Genomic DNA, 26,699 nt, shown 5'->3' with positions numbered 1-26,699 from the left:
TGTATTGTACGGTTAAATGCCTGAACATGCAGCAGATAATAGATGTGATTGGGATGCAGAAGATGGGGAAAAATGAAACATTTATGGGGACTTAGTGATAAGTAGGAAGGATGCTAGTGGCATGGCTTAGGTGACAAGGTAAAACAAATTATCTTCACCTTAATGACAAAGGATTGAGCTCATGTGCGAATTTAGGAAAATATCTTTACATAGTTGCCAAAATGTGCAATTCAAGAACCTCATTAGGATCATACAATAGATACAATTACATAGGCCCCAGAGCTGCATTGTAAGGACACCTACGGAATGGTAGTGGCCAATGCCTGATAATTCTGCCAACTATTCTCCTACTGCCTATTGTAAACATGTCATTTCATGATCGTATGTGCGTGATTTGAAACAGATTAAGTAGTATTTAGAATTGTCGTATAGGAAAATCTGTTGTATCCAAACTGAACTTTTCCACAGGGCCCCTGCAAGTAAACACCGCTGCTTTTATACTTCTCCATCACAAACCCCTGCTGAATTAGTGATTTGTTTTTCAGTTCAAAAAAATAGTTGCTTGAGAGCAAGCAGGAAAGTGTAATTAGAATATGTGACTCATGGCTAGAAATAAAAAAAAACAAGCCATTCAACCTAATAAATATTTATTATTCCTAATCCCACATCCTTTCTCTGTTCTGAGTTGCAGGCTAAAATCCCACTTTAGGACTCCGGTACAAAAATATAGGCTGACACTAGTGCATTACTGAGAAAGTGCAGTAATTGGATGAGATGGATAAACAAAGGCCTCATCTGCCGTCACGGAAGGATGTAAAAGATCCCAGGGCACAGTTTGGAACAAAAGCGGGGGAGTTATCCCTGATGCTTTGGCTGATATCCTTCAATCAATATCACCAAAAAATGTTCAAAATCACTTTGCTCTTTGTGGGAGCTTGCTGTGCCCAATTTAGTTATATTTCCTACACTGTAATCGCGATCACATTTCAATAAAGACCTGACGAAGGGTCTTCCAGATTCGAAACATTATCTCCATTGTCTCTCCACAGACGCTGTCAGACTGCTGGGATTTTCCAGCATTTTTTGTTTTTGTTTCAAAAGGTACATCATTGGTTGTAAAATGCTTTGGGACAGCCTGTGGTCATGAATGGCTGTGTAAATGCAATATTTAAAAACATTATCCTTCTAATTGGATAGCACGGTGGCACAATGGTTAGCACTGCTTCAATGCACCAGGGACCCGGGTTCAATTCCCACCTTGGATCACTGTCTGTGTGGACTCTGCACGTTCTTCCCTGTGTCTGAGTGGGTTTCCTCCGGGTGCTCTGGTTTCCTCCCTCAGTCCGAAAGATGTGCTGGTTAGGTGCATCGGCCATGCTAAATTCTCACTCAGTGTACCCGAACAGGTGCCAGAGTGTGGCGACCAGGGAATTTTCACAATCGCTTCATTGCAGTGTTAATGTAAACCTACTTGTGACACAAATAAATAAACTTTAAACTTAACTGCTGATCCAACCCATTAAATCTTTGCTGCCATCACTTGCGCCGGTCATGCATTCCATAGCCCCCCCCCCTTTGCAAAAGTCAAGGGCAGGTTGCAGAGTGGACAATCCCAGCATTGTTATCTGTTGAGCTTGCACAGTGCAGACATGCCCCTTTCCCTTCTCATCCCCTGGGGTTGGGTTGGGGGCTATATTGTCCTGGCTGAGCTTCAGGGTTTTTTTGGGGGGGGAACTACAACTCCCGACGGGCAGCGCGGCAGCGGCGGGGTGCTCATGCGCAGTGGCGGGGGGCGCAGAGAGAGAGCGCTCGGGGCGGCTGAAGAAGCAGCGGCGAAGCTGCGGGAGGGTGAGTGAAGGGAGGGGAGTGAGGGGAAGGGAAGGGAGAGGGAATCAGAGTGGGAGTGTTGTCGGGCGGGGAGGGAGCAGTGGAAGCTTTATACCTAATGGGAGGAGGTTGTGTGAGGGTGACTTACTTTGGGCGGGAGGGGCCGGCTGGCACTGGGCCGCTCGGCTGGGGAACTGGGCGGTGATGGGCATCTTTAATTAATCTTTAATTAGTGAACGATTGCGGCTTTCTGACGGATGGGAAGGTTCAGTGAGGCAGTAACGGGTCCCGCTCCGTCTACCTGCAGCGCCCCACCCTCCGCCGACTGAGGACAAGTTTTTTTTAAAATTAGTGTCACAAGCAGTAGCCTTACATTAATACTGCAATGAAGTTACTGTGAAAATCCCCCAGTCGCCACACACCGGCGCCTGTTTGGGTACGCTGAAGGAGAATTTTAGCACGGCCAATGCACCCTAACCAGCACGTCTTTCGGACTGTGGGAGGAAACCGGAGCACCCGGAGGAAACCCACGGGGAGAATGTGTAGACTCAGCACAGACAGTGACCCAAACCGGGAATCAAACCTGGCACTGTGAGGCAGCAGTGCTAACACTGTGCCACCCAGGTTGAGTCCTGTCACCCAAACACATACACTGCCTGTCTGAGGCACTGAACTCCACACCAAGCTGCTCGGGGCCACACCAGCAAAATTCCTTCCTCCATCCTGAGATTGCACAACATCTTTCATTTGATTTGACATATTATTGTCACATCCTGTACAGTACTAAGAGTCTTTGCCTTTATATTGTGCTCCTTCATCCCATTTGACCTACCAAAATGGACCACTACACATTTATCTGGGTTGAAGTCCATCCATGTATTGGGATACAGTTAAAAGTATTATTTCTCATGTGCTGCACAGACAAAAGCATACCATTCATAGAGTACAAAGGTGATAAGGAAAGGAGAGGATGCAGAATATAGTGTTACAGTCACAGCTAGTGAAAGGTCAACTCAATATATGGTTAAGTTTAAAGTTTATTTATTAGTGTCACAAGCAGGCTTATATTAACACTGCAATGAAGTTACTGTGAAAATCCCCTAGTCGCCACTCTCTAGCGCTGTTCTGATAGGTCCATTCAAAAGTCTAATGGCAGCAAGGAAGAAGCTATTCTTGAGTCGGTTGTTACGTGATCTCAGACTTTTGTATCTATTCCCGATGGAAGAGAGTATGTCTGGGGTGCAGACACCATAGTTATGGATGGGAAACCATTATTTTTTTAAGGGAAAAAAAATGAACCGATTATCTCCTGCTGTTTCTCCTAACTACGAGGCAGAGATTTTACTAAGTAGCTGTCATCTACAAATGAACTGGTTTGCCTGAATTGAGGCTGTCTGGTCACAGAGAGTGGTGAGTCTGTGGAATTCACTGGTGCAGAAAGTAGTTGAGGGCAAAATGTTGTGTGATTTTGAGAAGAAATTAGATATAGCTCTTGGGACTAAAGGGATCAAGGGATGGGGGGAAAGTGAGATCAGGGTATTGAACTTGAAGATCAGCCATGATCAGGTTCAAAGGGCCGAATGGCCTACTCCTGCTTCTAATTTCTAGGTTTCTATGAATTACATCCCCACCGACCACACATCTGTTTACGCCAGCTAGATGGACCTTGTGGCTTTGACTTAACCAGCAGGAGAAAATAGATTGTGTCGTCATGTACTAATCTCTGACTTATTCTGATCAGCCCCCACAGAAAATTCACAATAATACGTGGTACAGAAGTTTGGAAGGAAAATAAAATGGTCTTCAATGGATCTAAATGAGTGCTCTGCTTTGAGAGGCAAAATCTGTATCTATTAAAAAGGATTGATCCTAGTTTTTAAAACCCCACGAGATACAGAGAAGCTTTATGTACTGAACCAAAATAACCAAGACTGTCTTAAAACATTTTTCTGGTTAAAAGCAAGCAGAGGGCTGATGATGAGACAGAAATGAATGAAAACTGTTTAAGTGGGTATTTTACATGAATTGGCTGATTGGCGCTCTTTTCCCCTACTTTTATGTTTTAAGGGTAAACTCTCAAAATATTTTCTGTTTACAGTAATAGAAAAGCTTATTATCATCAAGTTAATTGTTTTGTCACCCGAGTGTTTATTGTAACTGAATGCATTTACACAGCCAATTGAGAATATCTTCTTTGCAGGAGTCTGGGTTTACTTTAAACCTGGGTCCCAGAAGTGAAAGACCAATTATGAACTCACTGCACCATCCAATCCTGCTGCCTTTTTACTTTTTTTTGCCTCATTACAGATTTAGAAACAAGCGGAGGCCATTTGGCCCTTCGAGCCTGCTCTCCATTCATAACCCGCCCCCCCCCCCCCCACCCCCCCACTTTATCCCTTTAGCCCCAAGAACTATGTCTTCTTGAAACCAGTCAATGTTTTGGCCTCAACTCATTTCATGTTGTAGTGAATTCCACATATTCACCATTCTCGGGGTGAAAAAAAATCTCCTCACCTCAGTCCTAAAAGATTTAGCCCCCATCCTCAAACTGTGACCCCCTAGTCTGGACTCCCTCACTATCGGGAACGTTCTTTCTGAATCCACCCTGTCTAATCCTATTAGGATTTTATCAATTTCTATGGGATCCCCTCTCTTCTAAACTCTGATGAATACAATTTTAAATGCTGAAGAAGTTTGTGCAATGTGGGTGTGTAAGTAATTCAATAGCTAGTTTAGCTAAAGGACCGGTAAATATATTAACTGAAATTATTTAAATAGGATGACTTGCCAATTTCTAGAAGCCAAATACAGAGCAGTAGCTGTTAATGTGCTATTTTGTTTTAGGTCAATCAGACAGGCAGTGTATTCCAAAATGCCCCACAATAAATTGGGTGATTTAGATTAGAAGCCCATACATAGTACATGGCTACTTCCTTTGGAAAAAAAAGTAATTAGAAATATAGACAAATAATGACATTTTTTGATGTGTTAAAGGCAAGAGGTGTCATAACCACAGACTGTTGACAGCTAAAATGTCTGACCAAAAATGTTAAACCTTCTGAAGTTTAAGAGATGTTCCTTAATACTGTAGGAAATTTGTGCAGTGAGCTCTCATTTTCTCTACCATTACCCCTTTTCTTGGCATACATGATAAAATGAATAATTGACTATGGAGAAATAGTATACTGTTGCACATCTGAAGGTTCTGTGTAGATCCCAGGGTAGAAATGTTAATTACTAGGGGATGTAGGTTTAAGGTAAAAGGGGGAAAGTTTAAAGATGAGAGGTATGTTTTTTACAAAGAGGTGGTAAGTACCTGGAATGTGCTGCCAGAGAAGCAGATACAATAGCAACATTTAAGAGGCATCTTGACAGATATGTGGATAGGCAGGGAATAGAGGGATATGGACCGCATAGAGACAAAGGGTCTTTAGTTTGTGTTGATGCAGGCTTGGTTAGGCTGAAGGGCCTGTTCCTCTGCTGTACTGTTCTTTGTTCTGCTGTTTAGGGTTGTAAGAAGACAGGCTTATTTATTTAGCTTCTAAAGCACAACATCTAAATTTGTTATCATTGAGGATCTTTAAAAATAACACTAGTCATTACCTGTTTTAGTTTTGTTCTCTCAATCTACATTGAACTTTAATGTTCATGAGAATTGCTGAATTGTGGTGCAGAAATAACAGCTAAATTTCATGGTCAGAAATGATATCATCAAGCTGGGTGAGCAGCCAATCATTTTGTTGTATTCTCGGACAGCAAATTAGGAAGTGAAAACCACTGAAACCCTTTTGCTTATAATTTTAAAATTTTACAGGTAGTGAAATACATATGGGATTAAGGTAGAAGCTAAAATACCACAAACAGACTTTTTTTGAAATATATGGAATTTTTTGACCATAATGGAGAAATTTGAAATTCAGCACATATAAGATTACTCTTTCAAGACCATTGAGATTCCTTAGCAGCATTTACACACTAGATATGCCATTAAAAACTCAGCTGCATGTAACTTTTCAAGGGCTTTTACTCTGACACTGAGCTGACGTTCTCCTTAGTTCAATGATTTTTAATTGATTGCAGTCTACAGCAGCATGCCCACTGGGGAAGCACAGAGTCACTGACAGAAACTTCTGGATTTCTGCTTTTAAATGCACATATGCATACAAGATTCTGAAGGGGCTTGAAAGGGTAGACACAGGTTGTCTTCACTGTGTATGGAATCTAAAGTAGTCATGATGTGGAGATGTCGGCGTTGGACTGGGGTGAACATGGTAAGAAGTCTCTGCTCCGAAAGCTTATGGTATTTGCTACCAAATAAACCTGTTGGACTTTAACCTGGTGTTGTGAGACTTCTTACTGGAATCTAAAGCACAGGGCATAGCCTCAGGATGAGAGGGCTCTTGTTTAGAACTTAAATGAGGAGAAATGTCTTTGCTCAATGGGTTATGAATCTTTGGAATTCTCTGCCCTAGGGAGTTGTGGATCCTCCACTGCTGAATATATTTAAGGCTGCGGTAGACAGATTTTTGGTCTCAGAATCTCAAGCAGTATGGGGAATGGGTTAAAAATTGGAGTTGAAAGCCAAAGTCAGTCATGATTGTATTGAATGATGAAGCGGGTTCCACAAACTGTATGATATACTCCTGCTCCCATCTTTTGTGTTCTTGTGCATACTCAGAGGTTGTTGTCAGCAGAGAAATCAAAATCACAGCAATGTTTTATTATAAAGCTGTAGCAGTTGGGTGGTTAGGAGCAAGCACTTGATTTCTGGGTACCTGCGCATGGAAGGGGATAAAAACAGTTTGGGTCCCTCTCCAGACTTTGGCTGGAAAATGCACATGTATGATGTTGGGTAAAGACAGATTTTGCCTTCCATTTTGGCTCAAAAACAGTGTCCATTTTGTCAAGATACCAGAGCTCTTGAGTTGCCTATACCTCAGCATGAGTGGCTGCCTTTCAGAAAGTAAAGAAGAAAATTAGATGAGCAGGTAGAGAGGCTTATAAATCAACTACTTAGTGTTATAACACTAATTTTGATAAAAGACCAGGGACATTAACCTAAGGATCAGGTGATTATGTTTGTAAACTTGTTTTGATTATTGACAAGCTCTATCCTTGACTTTATTCCCTGGTTCATTTAAATATTGTTTATGCTTTTTGAAACTTGGAAGTGACATTGTCTGCTGTTTACACTGGGAGATTTCCAGCATATATTAGAGCCATGATGTCTGTAAGAGGTTATTGACCACCTTTTGTGACGTTTTTACTGCAGTATTACCACAATGTTGTAGCAAGTTGCAAGGAAGTTCTTTTTAATGTTCAGGTACTGTAAAGTATCCAAGTTTATTGTGCGTTCAGTATTGATTTGTTGAGTGAACTGAGTCCTTCTAACCCATGATCTACAGGACAAATTAGGAGTTGCATAGAGTTGGAACAAAATATTTTTGCCTATGATCAGTCCATCTCCTTCTATGGTCCATAGCAACATGAAATCAAGTAAGCACAAGTCATGAGTGTAGGGAACAGAATATTTGTTTTGCACAGATGATCAGTCCATACAACACAAAGATTTAGCAATTCAGTTTTCTTTCACTCTTGCTATCTCACTTAGCCCAGTAACTTGCCCCCTTTTAAAACACTGGTTGCTTATCACCAACTGATATTTTATGCATAGACAGATCTTTGGACTGTCAATTCCTCCTAACTCTCTTATGAGATACAATTCCAACTTATGATGATGTAAAAGCATCTATACTCTGCACTAAAGTTCATTAATTACCCATGATTGATGTCTGTTCTGGCCAGCCTGCCCTTGCATTCCACTTGATAGCCAGAAATCTAGAGTGGAACACAACTTGTTTGTATTCCAGTTTATTCTTTCTTTGTTTCTCAACCTCCTGGTCAATCAATCCCCTCGGTTACTATAGTTCATTAGGGCTATTATAGTTGATCATTAACTCAATTCTCCAACATGGTCCAGTTCACGTATCATTTATATTCCTGTTTAAGGCAGTCTGTCATTAAGATTGCAGTCTATCTTTAAAATTAACATTGTGTACATTTTGGTTTCCTTATCTGAGGAAGGATGTTCTTGCTATTGAGGGACTGCAGCGACGGTTTATCAGGCTGATTCTTGGGATGGCAGATCTGTCATATGAGGAGAGACTAAATTGGTTAGGATTATATTAATTGGAGTTTAGAAGAGTGAAAGGGGATCTCGTAGAAACTTATAAAATTCTGACAGGATTGGACAGGGTAGATTCAGAAAGAATGTTCCGGATGGTGGGGAAGTCCAGACCTAGGAGTCATAATTTGGGTAAATCTTTTAGGACTGAGATGAGGAGATATTTCTTCACCTGGAGTGTGGTAAAACTGTGGAATTCACCACCACAGAAAGTAGTTGAGGCGAAAATGTGTGATTTCAAGAAGAAATTAGATATAGCTTTTGCGGTTAAAGGGATCAGGGGATATGGGGGGGGGGGGGGGGGAAGACAAACGAAGAACAATACAGCACAGGAACAGGCCCTTCGGCCCTCCAAGACCGCGCCGCTCCCTGGTCCAAACTAGACCATTCTTTTGTATCCCTCCATTCCCACACCGTTCATGTGGCTATCTAGATAAGTCTTAAACGTTCCCAGTGTGTCCGCCTCCACCACCTTGCCCGGCAGCGCATTCCAGGCCCCAACCACCCTCTGTGTAAAATGCGTCCTTCTGATATCCATGTTAAACCTCTCTCTCTCTCTCTCTCTCTCTCTCTCTCTCTCCCTCCCCCCCCCCCCCCTCCTTCTGTAGCCTCTGACAATGTTCCTCACTATCTGCAAGTCCAGCCATTTTCGTGTCGTCCGCAAACTTACTGATCACCCCAGTTACACCTTCTTCCAGATCGTTTATATAAATCACAAACAGCAGAGGTCCCAATACAGAGCCCTGCGGAACACCACTAGTCACAGGCATCCAGCCGGAAAAAGAACCTTCCACTACCACCCTCTGTCTTCTGTGACCAAGCCAACTCTCCCCATCTAGCCACCTTCCCCTTTATCCCATGAGATCCAACCTTTTGCACCAACCTACCATGAGGGACTTTGTCAAACGCTTTACTAAAGTCCATATAGACGACATCCACGGCCCTTCCCTCGTCAACCATTCTAGTCACTTCTTCAGAAAACTCCACCAGGTTAGTGAGGCATGACCTCCCTCTCACAAAACCATGCTGACTATCGTTAATGAGTTTATTCCTTTCTAAATGCGCATACATCTTATCTCTAAGAATCCTCTCCAACAACTTCCCTACCACGGACATCAAGCTCACCGGCCTATAATTTCCCGGGTTATCCTTTCTACTCTTCTTAAATAATGGGACCACATTAGCTATCCTCCAATCCTCTGGGACCTCACCTGTGTCCAGTGACGAGACAAAGATTTGCGTCAGAGGCCCAGCGATTTCATCTCTCGTCTCCCTGAGCAGCCTTGGATAGATTCCATCAGGCCCTGGGGATTTGTCAGTCTTTATATTCCCTAAAAAACCTAACACTACCTCCCTTGTAATGGAGATTTTCTCTAACGGGTCAACACTCCCCTCCGAGACACTCCCAGTCAACATATCCCTCTCTTTTGTGAATACCGACGCAAAGTATTCATTTAGGATCTCCCCTACTTCTTTGGGCTCTAAGCATAATTCCCCACTTTTGTCCCTGAGAGGTCCGATTTTTTCCCTGACAACCCTTTTGTTCCTAACGTATGAATAAAATGCCTTGGGATTCTCCTTAATCCTGTCTGCCAAGGACATTCCGTGACCCTTTTTGCCCTTCTAATTCCTCGTTTGAGTTCTTTCCTACTTTCTTTGTATTCCTCCAGAACTCCCTCCGTTTTTAGCTGCCTGGACCTAACGTACATCTCTCTTTTCTTTATGACCAATCCCTCAATTTCCCTGGTTATCCACGGTTCTCGAATCCTACCTTTCCTATCCTTTTTTACAGGCACATGCCTATCCTGCAACCCTAACAACTGTTCCTTAAAAGACTCCCACGTGCCAGATGTGGATTTACCCTCAAACAGCCTCTCCCAATCAACAGCTGCCAATTTCTGCCTAATCCCACTAAAGTTAGCCTTCCCCCAATCCAACACCTTACCCTTGGGACACCACTCATCCTTTTCCATCATTATCCTAAAGCTAACAGAATTGTGGTCACTATTTGCCACATGTTCCCCTACCGAAACTTTGAAGACCTGACTGGGCTCATTCCCCAGTACTAGGTCCAGTATAGCCCCCTCTCTAGTCGGCCTATCTACATATTGTTCCAAAGAACCTTCCTTTACGCATTTTACAAATTCCTCCCCATTCAGACTAACAGACTAAGACGGGATTAAGATATCATGATCAAAATGAATGACGGAGCAGGCTCAAAGGGCCGAATGGCCTCCCCCACTTCTATTTTCTATGTTTCTTATTTTCCACCTTCCTGCCAAACAATTGCTTGACGATCAACATTATAAAAGCTGTATCTCCACTAAAGTTTTAGCCTTCATTTAGTTAGAATGCACAAATAGTTGCTCTCTAATTAATTTAACACATTTTTACCTGCTTCTCTCTTCCTGCACTGACAGTTAAATATTAACTCTCAATCCTGACTTCAGTTTTTGCTCCCACTGCTGATTTTACACAGTTTGTCCCTATATGCACTGACTAAACTACAACAGTGATTACACTCTTAAAACAATTTAATTGGCTGTAAAGTGATTTTGGACATGCTGAGGTTGTGGAAGGCACTGCATAAATGCAAGTACCTTCTTTCTAATGCCTATCTCTGGTTTAAAACTAACCGTGGGTATTTGGATTGAAATCGCGAATGTAGATATCGCAACACCGGAGGAATGGTGCAATTTCTGTTTGAAATGCAGTGGTGTAGGGCTGGATCTATCCTTAGTGATATTACTTTACTAAAGGAAAGCTGAAGGGAAATCTGACCCAAGTAAGCCTAAGCTGATCTTTGCGCCCAGCATTCCTCCCGCTTTCTTTACATCTTTATACCCTGAAGGAGATAGTTTTCTTATCTTATATATGCATATGTACAATAATGATATATCTTAAATGATATTTCCTCTTCCCACACCCTCTGGTTTTATTTTTTCCCTGCTACAGCAATCTCTGAAATGCCACACATGCACCTTTGACCCGCTGAATGTTACTTTGTAACCATAGAGAAAGAAAACCATCTGGTTAAGATTACCTTTGTAGTTTTTGTAATCTCCCTTGGCTGGTGTTTGATGAAAGTACTTTACCACAGTTTGAGGCAGTCAGTGTGATTATGTTCCCACACAACAGACTTGGAAGAAAAGTTATAGCTCATGGAATAAAAGAGACAGTAGCAACATGGATATAAAATTGGCTGAATAATAGAAGGCCGAGATTAACGGTCAATCGATATTTTTTGGACTGGAGGAAGGTTTGTAGTGGTGTTCCCCAGGGGACATTATTGGGACCCTTACTTTTATAAATTAATGATTTATTAATGATCCAGATCTTGGTGTGCAGGGGATGATTTCAAAGTTTACAGATGACACAAAAATTGGAATTATTGTAAACTGTGAAGAGGACAATGTCGAACTTCAAACAGACATAGGCAAGTTGGTGGAGTGGGCAGAAAGGTGGCCGAGGAAGTTCAATGCAGAGAAGTGTGAAGTGATGCATTTTGGTAGGACATGGAGAGACAATATAAAATAAGGGGTAAAATTCTTAAGGATATGCAAGAGCAGAGGGACCTGGGTGTATATGTGCTGAGATCATTGAAGGTGGCAGAACAGGTAGAGACAGCAGTTAATAAAGGATGTAATATTCTGGGCTTTATAATATACAAGAGCAAGGAAATTATGCTGAACTTGAAATACAAGACACTAGTTAGACCTCAGCTGGAATACCATGTAAAGTTTTGGGCTCCACACTATAGGAAGGATGTGAACACATTGTAGAGAGTGTAGAAAAGGTTTAGAAGAATGGTCCCAGGGATGAGAAACTTCACTTTTTCAGATAGATTGGAGAAGTTGGGACTATTCTCCTTGGAGAGAAGAAGGCTAAGAGGAAATTTGATAGAAATGTTCAAAATCATGAGGGGGCTACACAGAGTAGATGGGGAGAAACTGTTCCAGCTCAGAAAAGGATCAAGAACAAGAGGACACGGATATAAAGTGATTTGTGAAAGAAGCAGATGTGATGTAAGGAAAAATCTTTTTCACACAATTGGTTCAGGCCTGGAATGCACTGTCCGGAAATGTGGTGGAGGCAGATTCAATCGAGGCATTCAATTGGGCATTAGATGATTACTTGAATAGAAACAATGTGCAGAGTAACGGGGAAAAAGGCAGGGGAATGGCACCAAGTTATGATGCTTGATTGGAGAGCCGATGCAGACACACCTTCTGCACCATAGAAATTCCATGGTTCTGTGATGCTCAGATTGGAAACTTCTTGTATTGGGTGTGAAGTGAAAGCCAATGTTTTACAAAAGCTGGGGAATCCCCAATTCTTTTATGATTCATGAAAAGTTTATTGGTATTTTAAAGAAAACCCCTCCACTCTAGTGCCCTTTCTGTGTTAAGATTTATTTATTTAACATAAAGACTCAGCATTTTATTCCAGTCATCTTAAAGCATTGTCAGTATCAACATGCAAAGTGTGTAGGTCACCAGATTGTTGAAATAATGACATGGTTTGTATTTGTCCCTGCAAAAACTGGCAACTACGGGAGCAGTGTGTATGTCTAACACAAGGTACATAAAATTGCCATAGTCCCAGATGGCCATAGGCTGCTATCCCCTTTTGAGTGGGAGAGCTGACTGGTGGTGATTTAACCTGAGGACCACCACACCTCAGGTGAGAGGCAAGGTTGAGAAGGCAGGCCTTCACGAGTAGCCTCAGCCGATATGGGAATTGAACCTGTGCTTTTGGCGTTGCTCTGCATCACAAACCAGCCATCCATCGAACTGAGCTAACTGACCCCAACAAGGTACATAGTAACCTGCAAGAACAGAAGAATTAGAAGCAGGAGTAGGCCTTCAGCTGTTTGAGCCTGCTCCACCATTTGATAAGACCATGACTGATTTGATTGTGGCCTCAACTCTGTTTTCCTGTATACCCTTGATAATCTTTGACTCTCTTGCTCATCAAGAATTTAACTCAGCCTTAATGAGTCTCCACCATCTTAGTGTATGGAGAGTGTAATATTCCACAACTGAATAGCAGCATGCATGAATGTATGTTAGTGACATTTGCTTCCCCAGGGGTGCTTCCAAATTGGAATCAGCTTTCTCTGCAGTTTTCAGTAGATTTTTCTTGTAGAGGATCATATCCAAATAAATAGAGCGAGCATCATATTTAAGAAGTTGACCATTCGGGATGAGTTCACGAGAGATACTAGCAATTTACATAGTGCACAGTCTTTGTGGTTCTTGGTTGAAGATGCCATTTCAAACATTGCTCAGCTGTACGTTTTGTATCATTAGTGTGGTTTCTAGGGCGTGATTGCCACAATTTCCAAAGATGTGTGGGTTAGGTTGATTGGCCATGCTAAATTGCTCCTTAGTGTCAGGAGAGCCAGCAGGATAAATGTGTGGGGTTAAGGGGATAGGCCTGAATGGGATTGTTGTTGGTGCAGGTTCGATGAGTTGAATGGCCTCCTTCTGCACTGTAAGGATTCTATGATCTGGTCATAGCTAGATCATTAATATACAGATTTAGAAGGTGCTTGCACTGACCCCTGAGGGACGCTATTAAATTGATGTCTCTACGAGCTTGTGTGGTCGTCCATGTGTGACTCTAAAACCCATAGCAGTACCTCAGCCAAGCAGGTGGCTAAATATGGCAAGATTCTTGATATTTTTGCTTGTAGATCAAGATAAAATATTTGGTTGTTTAAACTAGCTTCAGATTAAAGCATTCTTTAATGTAGCCCAACTCTAAAATAATTCAGTAAATCGAAGCGTTCAGTTACTCAAGTGCTATTTCCTCTTGGCGATTGGGCTGGGTATTTTGTACTAGCAACAAATAAATGAGGAAGTGTAAACTTTTTAAAAGAAATTGAGCACTTCTTGGAAACAGTCCAACTGGGAATTTCCCTAACTTCCCCAGAATAATGTGTTAAAATGAGACGTGGGTTCTCCATGCCTTCACTCTCCACAATACTCATCTCATGAGGTAAGAAAATCTGGACTGTATAAATAAAGGAACCAGGAAAACTATTAACAAAAACAGCCGTATCGTGAATGAACTGTTTGCTAGATCTTTTTAATTTAAATGATTACAGATTTTACTTAGAAACATAAAGAAGTATATAATTAATCTTCAGGAAGGTGCTAAGGATGAAGAAGTAATTTTCAAATTAAATTTGACTGGTTGAAATAAACTTGGCAATGCTGGAAGTGACTTATTGGCATAGAAAGGTAGGTGCTTGTATCATTTCCAATGTGAGAATACTATTTGTGGTCAGGGAGTCAGCTCAGTTGGCTGAACGGCTGGTTTGTGATGCAGAGCATTGCCAACATGTGTTCAATTTCCGTACCAGCTGAGGTTATTCATGAAGGCTCTCTGTCTTCTCAGCCTTGCCCCTCGCCTGAGGTGTGGTGATCCTCAAGTTAAAATCGCCACCAGTCAGCTCTCCCCTTCAAAGTGGGGAACAGGCTATGGTCGTCTGGAACTATGGCAGCTTTACCTTTTTACTATTTGTTACCTCTAGAATGTTGTAATCGAGTTCTTTGATGTTAGCCAAAAACCGAGATATTCCGATAAAAGTTATTGACAGTCAGGAACAAGTTGACTACTGGTTTGAACGTAAGATAAGGTTTAAAAAACATCAGGTCAGAACTTTGCAATGGATTCAGATTTGGAGCCATGTAACCCTTGTGAAACCCTTAAAATTTGCTTATGATTTAGTGGAAATTTTTTGAAAATTAATATGCTGAAAATAAAAAGGCACAAAATGCAGGCAAACTGTTTCTTATGGAAGCACATTCAGAAATATCTCAACTAAAAGAATGTTTGCAGTTTATCAAGTCTCCCCTCAATCTTCTTTTCTCCAAGGAAAACAGTCCCAGCCTGAATAATCTAACCTTATAGCTACAGCTTATTCCTGGAGTCATTCTTGTGAATCTCCTCTGTTTTCTCTCCAATGCCTTCAGATCCTTCCTCAAGTATAGCACCCAGAACTGGATGCAGTACTCCAAAAGCAACCTAACCAGTGGCTTATACAAGTTCAATACAATCTCCTTACTCTTGTATAAGGAGAATTGGGTATCGTAAATTGCTCACCTCAGACTGAGACCTAATGTCTTGTATAAATTCAGCTTGGCTTGTTAGCTGAACTTTAGCCCAAGTTGTTTCTATAGTGTAGTGGTTATAGTTGTTTCTGTACTGTAGTGGTTATAGTTGTTTCTGTAGTGTGGTGGTTATCATGTTCCTCTAACACGCCGAAGGTCCCTCGTTCGAAACCGGGTGGAACCATTAAATATTTCTGGGGCAGCACGGTGGCACAGTGGTTAGCATTGCTGCCACACAGCACCAGGGACACGGATTCAATTCCGGTCTCGGCTGAGTGTGTGGAGTTTACACGTTCTCCGTGTCTGCGTGCGTTTCCTCCAGGGTACTCCGGTTTCCTCCCACACTCCAAAGATGTGGAGGTTAGGTTGAATGGCCATGCTAAATTGACCATTAATATCAAGGGGATTAGCAGGGTAAATACGTGGAGTTACGGGGATAGGGCCTGGGTGGGATTGTTGTCAGTGCAGGCTTGATGGGCCGAATGGCCTCCTTCTGCACTCAAGGGATTCCATGAATGCAACTCGTTGTATTCAGAAGAGATGGGGTTAAAGAAGAGAAAAGAAAAGGAAAATCAACAGTCCAGTGCCTGTAAAAAAGAAGGATAGGAAAGGTAGGATTCGAGAACCGTGGATAACCAGGGAAATTGAGCGATTGGTCATAAAGAAAAGAGTGGCGTACGTTCGGTCCAGGCAGCTAAAAACGGAGGGAGCTCTGGAGGAATACAAAGAAAGTAGGAAAGAACTCAAACGAGGAATTAGAAGAGCAAAAAGGGGTCACGAAATGTCCTTGGCAGACAGGATTAAGGAGAATCCCAAGGGATTTTATTCATACGTTAGGAGCAAAAGGGTTGTCAGGGAAAACATCGGACCTCTCGGACAAAAGTGGGGAATTATGCTTAGAGCCCAAAGAAGTAGGGGAGATCCTAAATGAATACTTTGCGTCGGTATTCACAAAGGAGAGGGATGTGCTGACTGGGAGTGTCTCGGAGGGGAGTGTTGACCCGTTAGAGAAAATCTCCATTACAAGGGAGGAGGTGTTAGGTTTTTTAGGGAATATAAAGACTGACAAGTCCCCAGGGCTTGATGGAATCTATCCAAGACTGCTCAGGGAGACGAGAGATGAAATCGCTGGGCCTCTGACGCAAATCTTTGTCTCGTCACTGGACACAGGTGAGGTCCCAGAGGATTGGAGGATAGCTAATGTGGTCCCGTTATTTAAGAAGGGTAGGAAGGATAACCCGGGAAATTATAGGCCGGTGAGCTTGACGTCCGTGGTAGGGAAGTTGTTGGAGAGGATTCTTAGAGATAGGATGTATGCTCATTTAGAAAGGAATAAACTCATTAACGATAGCATGATTTTGTGAGAGGGAGGTCTTGCCTCACTAACCTGGTGGAGTTTTTTGAAGAAGTGACTGGAATGGTTGACGAGGGAAGGGCCGTGGATGTCGTCTATATGGACTTTAGTAAAGCGTTTGACAAAGTCCCTCATGGTAGGTTGGTGCAAAAGGTTGGATCTCATGGGATAAAGGGGGAAGTGGCGAGATGGGTGGAGAACTGGCTTGGTCACAGAAGACAGAGGGTGGTAGTGGAAGGTTCTTTTTCCGGCTGGATGCCTGTGACTAGTGGTGTTCCGCAGGGCTCTGTATTGGGACCTCTGCTGTTTGTGATTTATATAAACGATCTGGAAGAAGGTGTAACTGGGGTGATCAGTAAGTTTGCGGACGACACGAAAATGGCTGGACTTGCAGATAGTGAGGAACATTGTCAGAGGCTACAGAAGGATATAGATAGGCTGGAAATTTGGGCAAAGAAATGGCCGATGGAGTTCAATCCAGATAAATGCAAAGTGATGCATTTTGGTAGAACTAACATGGGGGGAGCTATACGATAAATGGCAGAACCATAAAGGGTGTAGATACGCAGAGGGACCTGGGTGTGCAAGTCCACAGATCCTTGAAGGTGATGTCACAGGTGGAGAAGGTAGTGAATAAGGCATATGGCATGCTTGCCTTTATAGGACGGGGCATAGAGTATAAAAGTTGGGGTCTGATGTTGCTGTTGTATAGAACGTTGGTTCGGCCGCATTTGGAATACTGCGCCCAGTTCTGGTCGCCACACTACCAGAAGGACGTGGAGGCTTTAGAGAGAGTGCAGAGGAGGTTTACCAGGATGTTGCCTGGTATGGAAGGGCTTAGTTATGAGGAGAGATTGGGTAAACTGGGGTTGTTCTCACTGGAAAGACGGAGGATGAGGGGTGACCTAATAGAGGTGTATAAAATTATGAAAGGCATAGATAGGGTGAACGGTGGGAAGCTTTTTCCCAGGTCGGTGGTGACGTTCACGAGGGGTCATAGGTTCAGGGTGAGGTGGGGGGGGGAGGTTTAACACGGATATCAGAAGGACGTATTTTACACAGAGGGTGGTGGGGGCCTGGAATGCGCTGCCGGGCAAGGTTGTGGAGGCGGACACACTGGGAACGGTTAAGACTTATCTGGATAGCCACCTGAATGGAGTGGGAATGGAGGGATGCAGAAGAATGGTCTAGTTTGGACCAGGGAGCGGCGCGGGCTTGGAGGGCTGAAGGGCCTGTTCCTGTGCTGTATTGTTCTTTGTTCAGTGTAGCAACTTAATTTTTCCTGTCTTCTCAAGTAATTTGTCATGCATGTATTCATAACATGCAATGTTATGCTCCAACTTAAAAGCATATGGGAAGTACCAACAGTAAAGATAAAAATCCCCTTTAATTCCTTTTGAAGGTGCAGTGTTCTACTTGTTTGCTTTTGTTCAAATTTAGAAGGTGAAAATGAAACAAGTGCTAATTTCTTTTTACTTTGGTTTATTTAGAAGTAGCTTCATCACTCTTTTAAAGTAAATCATTTTTAAACTTGATATCAACTGCCTAATAATAAGGGTAAGTGCTTCAGTATGATTTGTATGTCCTATATCGGGCCCATAGGAGGGTTTGAAAAATTAAGACCAACTTGGAATACTACAAACTAAATTCTTGAAGTGTTATTTACTGGGATAGATCAGTTTTGTAAATAACAATGTAAAATTGTACGATGATAGTAAATTATCGTATGACTCAAGTTTTCTTTTCCATGTTTTTCACAGAATTGAAGACTTGTTGAATACAAGCAACTTTACAACACACATTTTAGCAAGCAACATAAATTGTCTGGAGCGCCAGCCATTTACTGTGAAGACTTGTCGTTCTTGCTGCTTTTCACAGACCATTGCAGAGATTTAAATATGGCTGTGGCCTTGAAACAGGTGTTCAACAAAGACAAGACTTTTCGCCCCAAACGCAAATTTGAGCCAGGCACTCAGAGGTTTGAATTGCATAAAAGGGCACAAGCATCACTAAATGCTGGTCTAGATTTGAAATTGGCTGTACAGCTCCCTTCAAATGAGGATCTCAATGACTGGGTAGCTGTGCACGTGGTAGATTTTTTCAACCGCATTAATCTGATTTATGGAACTGTATCAGAATTTTGTACTAATAGCACATGCCCTATCATGTCAGGAGGACCCCGATATGAATATAGATGGCAAGATGAGAATAAATACAAAAAACCTACTGCACTGCCAGCGCCACAATATATGAGTCTCCTTATGGATTGGATTGAAACCCAAGTGAATAATGAAAACATATTTCCAACCAATATTGGTGAGTTGAAACAATTAAATGTTGTCATTCAATTTTGCCTTTCATTTATTCTTTGTCTGTTTTCCCTGGGAAAATGTCATTTTGCCCATTTCACTAAGCCACAACTGTATCAACAGGACAAAAGAAATGACTTTTTTGTATAGAATTTGTAAATGACAGATAATCAAGCGACATAATCACTTTGGTAAAATCATTGATTCCATTCAAATATAAATTGACGGTACAGCTGTACAGAATACCCGTTACATGTGAATTGATGGAATAGTTTCTGATGATAGAATATTTTACATAGGACCATAGAATCCCTACAGTGCAAAAAGAGGCAACTGAGCTCATCGAATCTGCACTGACTCCGAAAGAGCGTCTTCATAGAAGAATAATCATAGAATCCCTACAGTGCAGAAGGAGGCCATTCAGTCCATCTTGCCTGCTCTGACAACAATCCCACCCAGGCCCTATCCCCGTAACTCCATGTATTTACTCTGTTAATCCCCGTGACACTAAGGGTCAATTTACCATGGCCAATCAATCTAACCCACACATCTTTGGACTGGGGGAGGAAACCAGAGCACCCAGGGACCTTACCCAGGCCCAACCGCCTCACCCTATACCCATAGCCCTATGCATTTACCATGGCTAATCCACCTAACCTGCACATCTTTGGACTGTGGGAGGGAACTAGAGCACCCGGAGGAAACCGGAACATCTGGAGGAAGCCCATGCAGACACGGGAAGAACATGCAAGCTCCACACAGACAGTCACCCAAGGTCAGAATCAAACCAGGTCCCTGGTGCTCTGAGGCAGCAGTGCTAACCACTGTGCCACCATGACTTTTACATTGGTCGATTTGTCATCATTTCAATATTGATCTCTTGGTTGCTGTGTCCTTCTGTTTAATCCAATGTAATTTTAGACAAGTCAGCTTCTCTGTATGACCAAACAGTTTGGTCCACTTTATTGTCTTTGTATTCATCAGACTGGAATATAATCATAGAACCCCTACAGTGTAGAAAGAGGCCATTTGGCCCATCAAGTCTGCACCGACCACAATCCCACCCAGGCCCTACCCCCATATCCCTACATATTTACCCGGTAATCCCTCTAACCTACGCATCTCAGGACTCTAAGGGGCAATTTTAGCACGGCCAATCAACCTAACCCGCACATCTTTGGACTGTGGGAGGAAACCGGAGCACCCGGAGGAAACCCACGCAGACACAAGGAGAAGTTAATCTGCTGCAGTAAATAGTTTGCAGACCATAAACTGTTGAAAGTGCACAGTAGCTCTATTAGCAGTCAACATGGAAACAAGAGCAGGCCACTCAGCCTCAGGCCTCTTCCACCATTCAGTTAGATCATGGCTGATCTGTATCTTGATTCCATTTATCCATTTTGGTTATGTACTCTTCAATATTCTTGCCTAACAAAAATCTATTTAGCAGGTCTGGCAGTATCTGTGGAGAGAGAAACAAAGTTAATGTTTTGAGTCCAATCTGTCAATCCTGGTTTTGCAAATTTTAATGGACCTAATGTCAACAACCTTTTGGGGGGAGGGAGTTCCAGATTTCCAATACTCTGTCAAAGTTGGATTTATGCTGTTACCCATTTTAAAAACAAAATGCTCCTCAAATCTGAAGGTTTGAATCCTGCAAGACTCAAATGTTCGGTTTTATGTGATGTGAGAGATTGGCCTGTTTCAGAGTAGCACAAGCAAATTTACTCTAAGAAGTGCAGGTTTTCAAATTTTATTTCCAATCTTTATTCACTAAATACACAAATTGCACCATGAACTTCAAATGTACTGTAAAGTTCCTGTCTATACTGTCTAGAAATGTTGTGCTATTGACACCATTTAACTCTAGCAAGAACGTTAATTTATATATTTTCCTTTTCTCTCAGGCACCCCCTTTCCTAAGAATTTCCTGCAAGTTTGCAAGAAGATACTTTCTCGCCTTTTCCGTGTTTTTGTCCATGTGTACATACACCACTTTGATCGGATCAGCTTTATGGGTGCAGAAGCGCACGTTAATACTTGTTACAAACATTTTTACTACTTTGTTACGGAGTTCAATTTAATAGACAACAAAGAATTAGTACCCCTGGTATGTTCCTTTACTACTAAATTTACCAATACAGTTTGTTTGACAGGGTTCTGTACAAAACAGTGCTTTCTGGTCTGTTAGCCACTTTAAAAAAAAAATGCAGTGTGATGCAGTTTATTGGGAGAGTAATACAATGATGCCTGTGGAGAATGGGACTATGTTATGCAGGCTGGCAGGAAGCTGAAGTTGAATTGATTAATTAAGCATAATGTTTATATTTTTTGATATGTCTTTATATATGTACAGGTTTAAACATTTTTGGTTAGGCTGGTGTTTAAACTACCGAGTGTCTAAACATATGGAGTTTTTGTCTGCACTTATTAAGGTTGCATTAGTGAAGCACCAGATATAATGTATCCTTACGTGGCTCAGTGTCAAATTTTCATAGCACCCCTACAGCACAGAAGGAGGCCATTCGGCCCATCGAGTCTGTACCGACCACAATCCCACCGAGGCCCTATTCCCTGCACATTTACCCTGCTAATCCCCCTGACACTAGGGAGAACTTAGCATGGCCAATCAACCTAACCTGCACATCTTTGGACTGTGGGAGGAAACCGGAGCACCTGGGGGAAGTTCACGCAGACACGGGGAGAAAGTGCAAATTCCACACAGACAGTGACCCAAGGCCGGAATTGAATCTGGGGGGGTTCCCTGGTGCTGTGAGGCAGCAGTGTTAACCACTGTGTCACCGTGCTGCCCAAAATTTATTTGATAACACTTGCACGAAATGTCTCGGGACGCTTTATTATGTTAAAGGTGCTATGAGAGTACAAATTGCTGTTCAACATTTAAAGAAGTTTGAACTCCTAGTCGGACTCCACTTTTGCTAGGGCTCTTTGATGCCACACTCGGGTCAAATGTCAACAGCTTCCGGTCTCATTGCAACACAATAACTCACCAGTCAGATAAACAGAATCTCATCATATTCATGGAACAATAAATATAAGTTAGTTACTAATAACTCCAGGAGGAAAGTCGGTGGGGGGCGGGTGGTGGATTTCTTTACCCATAGAGTCACAAGAATAAAGAACTCATTACCATAAGGAGTAGTTGAGGTAAATGCATTCAAGAGGAAGCCGGATAAACACAGGAAGAAACAAACAGAAGATTATATGATAGGATTAATTGAAGTGGGGTTATGCGGAGGCTTGTATGGAGTATAAACACCAGCATGGAGCAGTTTGACAGCATAGTCTGTTTATGTCCTGAGATTCTGTGTAGACCCATGTACAATCAAAAGAAGTATTGTCGGGAAATGGCCCTTTGTGGCCAATTATTTGCCACTTGGGCCTCAATTGGGGCAAGGGCAGGCTGCTAACCTCTCGAGGTTTTGCCTGCTTGCAAACCTGTTCACTTAATTGCTTTGAAGCATTAAGTTGATGTAGCATCAAACCAGATGAAGTAAACATGTCCATCATTCATCTTTTATTAGACCTCCCAATAATTTGAAAACTACGTTTAATAACTATGAATCCAGCAAGTGGAGCCTTCAAAAATTACATTAGCAACAGCCATCATTCTGTTTTAAATTAAGGACATGCTTGGAATTTGCAGCAGATGGATCAGTATCTCAAACAAAAGGGTAGCACAAAGTTACATTTGACTTTCAGGTTAGAAATGATACTTTCTGGTAAAGATATATCTTGCCATAATTTACTAGTAATATTTTGTACTAGAGGTTCCACTGGTGTCAGATAGCAAATGACAATTCTATAGGAACTGAATTAGCAATGGAATTGATTACATTTTCAATACGTATAACTCCTTACATTCTTTGTCTAGATCCCAAATGACAAATTTATCTAGTCAGCTAAATAGAAATTTTGTTGATGGTAAATTGATGGCTAGGCCTAATTCTGTTTTTCTCTGGGAACGTTTCATAGACCACATGATGAAAATTTGTTAATTAAAGTTCCAGCAGTGAGATGGTCACTCAGCATTAAGTCAGTGGATTAAAGTAATCCTTGTCCAAGCTCTGTTAAGTGTTACTGAATATAAGCCCTTATTGTCCGATCACTTTGTGTCATCACTTGTTTGCCGGTTGTGGACTTTAAGATAAAAAGTGTATCAGGCTGTGTTTTTTGTCACCTGATTTCTTTTGGTTATAACTGGATTTGACTTTGATTCACTGTTTTTAAGCCTTTCTACCTGTGTACTTCTGTTCCTGTTCTCTTCTTTAACAGCCATTGTGGTAACAGTCCTATCAACCAGAAGGCACTGTGGATAATTTTGTGGCAATTTTACCATATAATTATTACATTATCAAGACAATTTCCAGCTGTTCAGATGTTTTCACTTGTGTTTATGTGACCCAAATATTATTGTTAACATGATTATACATGGGGCGGCACGGTGGCACTGTGGTTAGCACTGCTGCCTCACAGCACCAGGGACCCGGGTTTGATTCCTGGCTTGGGTCACTGTCTGTGTGGAGTTTGCACGTTCTCCCCGTGCCTGCATGAGTTTCGTCCGGGTGCTTCGGTTTCCTCCTAGAGTCCGAAAGACATGCTGGTTAGGTGCATTGGCCATGCTAAATTCTCCCTCAATGTACCCGGACGGGCGCCAGAGTGTGGCGACTAGGGGATTTTCGCAGTAACTTCATTGCAGTGTTAATGTAAGCCTACTTGTGACAATAATAAATAAACTTTAAACTAAAACTCTAGAGCCTTATATTAGCCAGTTATGAAGTGCAGTTACAATCTGCTAGTCAAACTACCAGGTCAGACATCTTCTAGAGTTTGAAGTCCAGAAAAGGATGATCTCTCAAGTTGTCCTTGAGAAACTTTTGCCTGTTCATTGATAGTTGGTAGGTCTGTGAAATCTACTTGCAGTCTGCAAAAAAGCTACCTCCTTTCAGCAAATTCTCTCTCTCTTCGTGTAACGTCCTCATTGTCCAAGGACAGATTATCATGGTTCTCCACAAATCCCTGTGCCATGTTATCACAATGCGGATAGGAGAAGAGGCAGGACTCAAGAATGACCTCAGCCACTATGCAGATGAAGCCCACGTCATCGGTGTTATTAAGCACCGTGCTCTAGCCAATTGAGCTGATCATTTCTGTTTCTGAAAATTAACAAGTGTTTGCATCATCATGCATTCCAAAAGTCAATGTCAGCTCCCAAGAAGGCTGGGTTAAATGTATAATTGGCTTATAGGGAAAGAGAAGAAACATTAATGCAAACCATTCGGTTATATTTTGACTTATTATTCTGGAGACACAGGATATTTTTGAAGTGGCAATTACTAGTGTTACAAAAAGAAAATTATACTTTAGCCTTGCAATCCTGGGTAAAGATTTTTGTTATGAAAATATTCTGATTGATTTGACTTTTGCTACTTCACCTTTACAGGTAATTTGCACGCTGAGGCCGTTGTAGTAAATCAGGTGGCAAAAAGAAACCTAGAATTCCTGGGTGTGTTAGTAGTTTCCATTAATGTCAACAAAAGCTCTGGAAATTCCCACTTGAAAATTGTTTGGTTTTGTTCTGACGTGGTTTCGAAGCACAAATCAGAAAAAGCGTTTCATGCTGTTCTCAAATAATTTTGAAAATCTACATCTTATCTTTGTTTTACTAAAGAACCATGGATGTTTATAGGGCATTCATCCCTATTATGGCTGTCCCAGCTGTTTGCTAGGGCAAACCAAAACTAATCATACTGATCACTCTCTCCCCATAGCCCTGACTCTTCCTTTGCTTTTGGATATTATTCCCTTAAAAGATGCAATCTTTGACTCATCTCCTGTCTCTGGAAAGTGTTACGTGTTCCAACAAGTCTACATAAATGTTTCAAGAGCATCATCATCCACTAATGTACTGTTTTGTCTGTTTCTTTAACAGAAGGAGATGACTATGCAAATGTGCCATTGAAAAGGAACTCCTGACCAGTTATGGAAGAAGCTGTTTCATCCACATTGTTATTGAAATGGATTCTCTTAATACAAAAAAAAAATCCACTTGAAAGAAAAACTCTATCCTGTTTCAAATAATTATTTACTGATGTCAAAATGTGAAAGATAAAATTGCCTGACATGGAATTTTCTATTCACGCACAGAACTGTAATGTTTGCAGCAAATTCCAAATGGCATTGATGCACCTACCTGGAGTAGTTAATTGTTTAGATTTTATAACTACTCTTAAGTTACATAATTCTGTAGCTGTGTGTGGGGGGGGGGGGAACAAACAGAATTATAACTTTTCTATAATAATTATTTTGCTTGATATAAAGATTTATTGATATATTTGCAGTTAATTATGAGTAAAGTGCATTTGAATGTATGAGAGATGAGGCAAGATAAGGCATGTTTTTTTCCATGCCTTCAGAAATTAATATTTCACCATATTTACTTGCACCGTAAATATTGCTGATCTGATAACAAGGTCTGGCTGGTGCCAGAAACCCTTTGTAAAGGCAATTTGCAATATTCCTCACAAATTTCACTATTGTGGATTTCCTGAATAATTGGTTTAAAGCAGGAATCCCAAAAGTTTTTGATAAAAGAATTGACTTACCTTGGTACACTCTCACAGTACAATCAGCAATGCTAGCTCACGGACAATGAAATCTGTAAATTTAGTCCTGATGTGGTACATATAATATTTGTTTATTTGGTTCTTCCAACTGAACAGAAAAAAATGTGGATTTTTAAAAAACTATTTAAAAATGAATAATATACTTTTTTACTGGTATTTCTTGTTTAAAGCTTTAGTGTTCATGAATGCTATAATACAATGTAGTTTTCAATAATTTCTGGGGACATCTGTGGTGTAAGGAAGTTCTTTTTAAATTTGTTATATTTTATATCTTTTATTTTATCTATTTGGTTTTGTACATTACATGATGTGCTTTAATCTCTTACTGTCTGGATTATTTGTATCATTTTCTTTGCACTTAATTCTTTGAGATTGTTTGTTTGCTTATAAGATTAATGTGCAATGTTATTAAAACATTCTCATCTTGACTTTTCCTTCCTCATTCTTACCGTTGCATATTCTCTAAAGGGATGGTTTTTGCAATTGTTCTTAATTGAACCTGGAAAAATGAACTCCTTTTGTGAGGATGAGTGCACCATAGAATATTCATTTTATGATGATTATTTAGACCTGTTAGGATCACCAGGCTTTCACCAGCTTTGTGTTAATAGCCAGGGACCATTCCAATAAACTACATTTCCTCCAAACCAAAGTATAAGATAATTTTTGGTTTATACATTTATAGGAATCTTATGTTCTTATGTTCAATATATGTGATCATTTAAACCATTTCTGCTTTGGTATCCCTTGTAGTTCCAGGAGCACTGTGTCTTATATAACTCCTTGCATTGACTAACTTATGAAGTGGTCGGAACCCCAAATCCAAAATGGGCTTTGTTTAAATACAATGGATGAGCTACCAGAGCTAAATGAATGCTGAAAGCAGGTCACCAATCGGAAGCGTGGAACCGCAGTTGCTAAGTCAAGGATGGTAGAAACAGTGAATCTGCAGGAGGGCCAGATCTGGGCAGGGGAGTGCAATTTGTACAGGAAATGGAGGAATGCTAATGGTACTTTGATGCTGAACAGCCTCCAATGATCCCTTTAAGTATCACTGGCTAAATTACTCAATACCAAGTACCAGTCTGCATTACACATTGCACAGTGGTTAGCACTGCTGCCTCACTGCCAGGGATCAGGGTTCAATTCCTGGCTTGGGTCACTATCTGTGTGGAGTCTGCACATTCTTCTCATGCCTGTATGGGTTTCCTCTGGGTGCTCCAGTTTCCTCCCACAGTCCGAAAGAAGTGCTGGTTA

At 41.4% G+C, this 26,699-nt stretch overlaps 1 protein-coding gene across 1 annotated transcript; it reads left to right on the top strand.

Moving 5' to 3' along the window:
* Positions 1-1,779: 1,779 nt before the first annotated feature.
* On the top strand, positions 1,780-26,086 carry mob3a (MOB kinase activator 3A). Its single transcript, XM_078198400.1, has 4 exons — positions 1,780-1,848; positions 18,247-18,802; positions 20,703-20,905; positions 24,749-26,086. Exons 2-4 carry the CDS (start codon positions 18,385-18,387, stop codon positions 24,776-24,778), a joined length of 651 nt encoding a protein of 216 aa, XP_078054526.1. The 5' UTR covers positions 1,780-1,848; positions 18,247-18,384; the 3' UTR covers positions 24,779-26,086.
* The last annotated feature ends 613 nt before the right edge of the window (positions 26,087-26,699 follow it).

The sequence above is a fragment of the Mustelus asterias genome, chromosome 26 (genome assembly GCF_964213995.1).
Source record: "Mustelus asterias chromosome 26, sMusAst1.hap1.1, whole genome shotgun sequence".
Taxonomy (NCBI): Eukaryota; Metazoa; Chordata; class Chondrichthyes; order Carcharhiniformes; family Triakidae; genus Mustelus; species Mustelus asterias.
The sequence above is the reverse complement of the archived record's forward strand: the minus strand, read 5'-3'. Positions and strand labels throughout refer to the sequence as shown.